The sequence below is a fragment of the Entelurus aequoreus genome, linkage group LG14 (assembly GCF_033978785.1).
Source record: "Entelurus aequoreus isolate RoL-2023_Sb linkage group LG14, RoL_Eaeq_v1.1, whole genome shotgun sequence".
Taxonomy (NCBI): Eukaryota; Metazoa; Chordata; class Actinopteri; order Syngnathiformes; family Syngnathidae; genus Entelurus; species Entelurus aequoreus.
Window position 1 is genome coordinate 55,165,077 of NC_084744.1, and position 6,139 is coordinate 55,171,215.

General features: G+C 41.5%; 1 protein-coding gene across 2 annotated transcripts in view; it reads right to left on the reverse strand.

Annotated features, from left to right (window-relative positions):
* anxa13l (annexin A13, like) overlaps positions 1-5,561 on the reverse strand; it is a 29,230-nt gene extending 23,669 nt beyond the window's left edge. The window contains exons 1-2 of one of the 2 annotated variants that reach the window (XM_062070232.1): positions 5,408-5,437; positions 3,018-3,093 (exon numbers count right to left, since the gene is read on the reverse strand). In XM_062070232.1, the coding sequence (XP_061926216.1) occupies positions 3,018-3,093; positions 5,408-5,422 (91 nt within the window). In that variant the 5' untranslated portion in view covers positions 5,423-5,437. Of the gene's footprint in view, positions 1-3,017; positions 3,094-5,407 lie in introns of both variants that reach the window. The other variant, XM_062070230.1, reaches the window with a different exon arrangement.
* Between the last annotated feature and the right edge of the window lie 578 nt (positions 5,562-6,139).

Sequence of the window (6,139 nt, forward strand, 5' to 3'; positions counted from 1 at the left end):
GATTGACGCTCAAGTTGTCAGCTAAAGATTGATGCACTAGCTGTCAGCTAGCGATTAGCATACTAGTTGTCAGCTAGCGATTAGCGCACTACTTGTCAGCTGGCAATTACCGTGCTAGTGTTCAGTTAGCGCTTAGCGCTCTAGTTGTCAGCTTGCGAATAGCGCTAGTTGTCAGCTCGCGGTTAGGGCACTATTTGTCAGCTGGCGATTGGCGCTCAAGTTGTCAGCTAAAGATTGAAGCACTAGTTGTCAGCTAGCGATTAGCATACTAGTTCTCAGCTAGCGATTAGAGCACTACCAATTACCGTGCTAGTTTTCAGTTAGCGCTTAGCGCTCTAGTTGTCAGCTTGCGAATAGCGCTAGTTGTCAGCTAGCGGTTAGGGCACTATTTGTCAGCTGGCGATTGACGCTCAAGTTGTCAGCTAGCGATTAGCATACTAGTTCTCAGCTAGCGATTAGCGCACTACCAATTACCGTGCTAGTTTTCAGTTAGCGCTTAGCGCTGTAGTTGTCAGCTTGCGAATAGCGCTAGTTGTCAGCTAGCGGTTAGGGCACTATTTGTCAGCTGGCGATTGACGCTCAAGTTGTCAGCTAAAGATTGACGCACTAGTTGTCAGCTAGCGATTAGCATACTAGTTCTCAGCTAGCGATTAGCGCACTACCAATTACCGTGCTAGTTTTCAGTTAGCGCTTAGCGCTCTAGTTGTCAGCTTGCGAATAGCGTTAGTTGTCAGCTCGCGGTTAGGGCACTATTTGTCAGCTGGCGATTGGCGCTCAAGTTGTCAGCTAAAGATTGAAGCACTAGTTGTCAGCTAGCGATTAGCATACTAGTTCTCAGCTAGCGATTAGCGCACTACTAATTACCGTGCTAGTTTTCAGTTAGCGCTTAGCGCTGTAGTTGTCAGCTTGCGAATAGCGCTAGTTGTCAGCTAGCGGTTAGGGCACTATTTGTCAGCTGGCGATTGGCGCTCAAGTTGTCAGCTAAAGATTGACGCACTAGTTGTCAGCTAGCGATTAGCATACTAGTTCTCAGCTAGCGATTAGCGCACTACCAATTACCGTGCTAGTTTTCAGTTAGCACTTAGCGCTCTAGTTGTCAGCTTGCGAATAGCGCTAGTTGTCAGCTCGCGGTTAGGGCACTATTTGTCAGCTGGCGATTGGCGCTCAAGTTGTCAGCTAAAGATTGACGCACTAGCTGTCAGCTAGCGATTAGCATACTAGTTCTCAGCTAGCGGTTAGCGCACTACTTGTCAGCTGGCAATTACCGTGCTAGTTTTCAGTTAGCGCTTAGCGCTCTAGTTGTCAGCTTGCGAATAGCGCTAGTTGTCAGCCAGCGGTTAGGGCACTATTTGTCAGCTGGCGATTGACGCTCAAGTTGTCAGCTAAAGATTGACGCACTAGTTGTCAGCTAGTGATTAGCATACTAGTTCTCAGCTAGCGATTAGTGCACTACCAATTACCGTGCTAGTTTTCAGTTAGCGCTTAGCGCTCTAGTTGTCAGCTTGCGAATAGAGCTAGTTGTCAGCTCGCGGTTAGGGCACTATTTGTCAGCTGGCGATTGGCGCTCAAGTTGTCAGCTAAAGATTGAAGCACTAGTTGTCAGCTAGCGATTAGCATAGTAGTTCTCAGCTAGAAATTAGCGCACTACTAGTCAGCTGGCAATTACCGTGCTGGTTTTCAGTTAGCGCCTAGCACTCTAGTTGCCAGCTTGCGAATAGCGCTAGTTGTCAGCTAGCGGTTAGGGCACTATTTGTCAGCTGGCGATTGACGCTCAAGTTGTCAGTTAAAGATTGACGCACTAGTTGTCAGCTAGCGATTAGCATACTAGTTCTCAGCTAGAAATTAGCGCACTACTAGTCAGCTGGCAATTACCGTGCTGGTTTTCAGTTAGCGCCTAGCACTCTAGTTGCCAGCTTGCGAATAGCGCTAGTTGTCAGCTAGCGGTTAGGGCACTATTTGTCAGCTGGCGATTGACGCTCAAGTTGTCAGCTAAAGATTGACGCACTAGTTGTCAGCTAGCGATTAGCGTAATAGTTTTCAGTTAGCACTTAGCACTCTAGTTTTCAGCTTGCGAATAGCGCTTTAGTTCGCTTTTCTTAACATCACTGATTATTACTCACTGCAGACCTCATGAGAGCCAACAAACATAATAAAACATCACTTACTGTACAATGTCTGCTGTCATTAGGATGCCGACTACTAGGATGTTCACATATTCCCATTTAGATGAAGAATGACTCATAATCCTCGCAAAAAAAAGGGTATTTTCCAGGTCTAAATTGGCTGTCAAAGTGTACCAACTTGTCGGAATACGTCCTCAGCCTTCTACTATCCAAGTGAGAGGCATGATTTATGATCTACGATAAATATACAGGCAGCAAGGAAGCGAGGAAGCAGCAGACCACTCGATGATGTAAACATAGTGACTATAAATAGTTTGTCTGCATTAGCACTTATAATAACAATATCACTAATACTTGGTTAACATTCAAGTCACGACATGTAAATGGAGTATTGTTGGCGCTTTTTGAATGGTTATATATCTGATTTTATGGGGGAAATATAGGCCCTCCAATTAGCTCTGCAAAAAGTTATGTTTATTTACAAGTTAGAAAACTTTCTTTTTTTTTTTTAAAGTCTTCATAATGATTGTGAATGATAGGAAAAAAGCCAAAAAAACTGCATTCCCTCCTTAAGGGCTTTTGCGTATGGGGGCCCAGAATGTAGTGCACTTCCCCTGCACATACACAAAGTTTTTATAATATCTTCTCAAAAGACACGACTGTGGAAATGAAACTACTACTTTCATTCTCCAATCATACCTTGTTTATTGACTAGTAGCAGCTGTCTCCATGCAGCGCTCATGCAAGGACAAAAAAGCTACAAATGAAGTATTGTACTCGTCATGTGTGGCCCCTCCCTCCAGCAAACCAGCATTTCCAGTAAGTTCAGACGTTGCTGGTTGTGTTACAAACCACAAAATAAATGACACGTGAAGTTTACTACTGAATACTCACCAAAACCTTTGCACGCTTGTCGAATGGCCTTGATGTCGGCTGTGACGTCGAAATCCTCAAATGGGACGACTGTGGGCTGCAAAGTCGAATATTTTTTCATATTTAAGAGCAGTTTTTATATGTCCAACGGCTACAGAAGTGTTTTCAGCAATATTCGTTAAAAATATCAGACTTTCCCATGTATTCATTTAATTAATAAACATATATTTTGGCGCCCCCTGTTCGTTCTCGCTCTTTAACACATTATAATGGGACTGTCTGCAAATGTAGCTTGTCCAATGCAATTCTGCACAGAGGATGACGTCATAATTCTTCTCCTTAAAAATGACTTATGGTGATTCTAATCAATTTTAACACTTTATTGTGGTCAACTAAGGTGAAAATTTTGCGCAATTTTTTGCTCCAGTGTAACATACTTTCTGCATAAGTCTGTTTGTTTTTGGAGGCGTTCCCGGGTTGCGAATGAAACCACACTGCACCCTTGCCTAAAGTTTTTTTTTTTTAAAAATGTACACGGTTTAAAGAAACACATTTTTTGACATGGTCGAAAATAAACTTCATAAACATTATATAGATTCACCCGGTCACAACATCAGGGCCACCTGCACACTCTCCAATCCCAAAAATGTTAAAGTTTGCTTGTTTGATGTTTTACAGCTCATCTTCAAGTAGCTTCCTGACAGTCGCTTCAGGATGCGTCGTTTTGTGGGCGGTCTTATTTACGTGGCTCACCTTCGACAGCGTCTTCTCCCCGTCATCTTTGTTGTAGCGGTGTAGCGTGCAAGGACGGGAGTGGAAGAAGTGTCAAAAGATGGCGCTAACTGTTTTAATGACATTCAGACTTTACTTAAATCAATAACGGAGCAGCATCTCCTCGTCCGGAAACAACAACAACACCCGTGAAAAACCGTCCGACCGGAACTCTCCAATAACTAAAGTTCCTTGGGTGGATAATGTACACTCACTACACCGGTATGTTTTAGGCGCTTTCATGGGGAGTTTACTGACAGATATAAGTAAGAACTTTACACTACTTTATATTAGAAATGGCAACAGTGGAGGATGAATGTCCCATAACAAGAAGATAGAGAAAATTAAGAAGGTTATCGACTACGGTGTCGGACTACAAAGGCGGACACGCGTGCAATTTTTCAGGATTTATGCAGATCCCAAATACAGATCAGCAGGTACCAGAAGGTAAGAAAAGTTGCTTTTGCATAATAATGCGAAACAAAACGCCAGATAATATGTCTTACCTTATACACACACCATAATAATACTCCTATGTTTAATCCGCCGACAATCCATCAAGCGGTGTGGCTTCATAGCTTACCAAAGTCGTACTAAAAACATTTTGACAGATTTTTGAGCGCTGTGTGTAATGTTCTATATTTTCAAAAGGAACATAAAATGTTGGTGTTGTTTACTTCAGTCATATTGCTGTCATACGTATCTCTTATGTTTGACTGCCATCTACCGGTCACACTTATCATTACACCACGTACCAAATAAAATTGCTTCGAGGTCGGTAGGCGCAACCAGAATTATTCCGTACATTAGGTTATAAGGCGCGCTGTCGAGTTTTGAGGGGGGAAAAAAGGATTTGTTTTGCATTTGATGGTTTTTCCTCACGTTTTGTCACCTACGTCATCTTTAAAAGTCATGTCACACCTTGGACACGCCCCTGTTATTATTATTATTATTTTTTTTCCACCTAATAAATAACTATTCAACAAATATAATTTATGGATCATCATCATCATTATGGAGGGGGAAAAAAGGCTACAAATACTTTTTACTGTTTCATGTTAATTGTGCGTGCTAAAGTGCTGACGTTGCAGTCGCCGCAAAGCTCTTCTAATAAGCATTTATTTATTTATTTACATCCCCCAGATGAAACCGGAGGCGGTTCGGGAATCGAATCACTGGGTGGGACACGCTGGCCATTTTGTTGTGCAGAATGTTGCTGTGTCATGGCTCACAGCATCCTCCCCCTCCTTTCATACAATGCAGCATTATTGATTACATCTCCCACATTATTACTGATACAAATAAATATGTATAAAATGCAAATATATATATATATATATATATATATATATATATATATATATATATATATATATATATATATATATATATATATATATATATATATATATATATATATATATATATATATATATATATATATACATATTTATGTGTTTACATTTAAATGCATCCTCAAGAAAGCTCACATAAACCCACTAGGTGTTTTTAACCGTAAAGATGCGTTCAGGGAAAATTTAAAAAAAGGACAAAACTAGACTCTAAACAATGTTTCTCCTCCTGAAAAAGTAGACGTTTGACACGCACATTAAGCACAAAAAAAAGCACCAATTGCTTACCTGCACGTTGCCCATGATGGTGCTGACCGGCGTGTGTGGTTAATAAATGCCACAAAAAAGTGTTGTGTGCTTGTTGTGTGTCCGTGTGGGGTTGTGTTGTGAGACGAGGAGTGTCCGGTCTGCCCTGTCCCGTACTGCAGGAGTGACGTCACCACTGCGTATTTAAACAAAAAAAAAGTAAAGGTATGATTTATGGAAAATTAATAAAGTCAATAAATGTTAAATAAAACAATGTATTGACAGTATATAAATATTAATTGTTTTTTTGTCTTTGTATTTTTTTATTTTTATGCCTCGTTTATAGCGGTTATGATTCCATTCCGCCACAGGGGGGCAGTGTTGTACAGCGTGTCGAAAAGCAACGCTGTCTTTTTCAGGCGGAAACGAAGGACCACAACAGGTGAAACTAATATAATTTTTATTTTATTTTTTAATTTTGTTCAGGTGAAACTAATAATGAGCTGCAGGTGGACACACCTGACGAGGAGCTGACAATTGCTGGGCTGCAACCACGTGACCTAGAGGCACTTCCGGGTTTCAGGCGACGGTGTCTGTAATAGACATGTTATAAGTAGACGCAGCATTGGCTGCTGTGACGCGAGAAATTGGGCCGCCATCTTGAAGTGGTGATGAGGAGCCGGCGAGCAGCCTAAACCGACAGTTGACCGGTAGAAAACAAAGATGCCGGGCTGGAATCGGGGGATTACTTTTCACAAGTAAGATTTAACATTA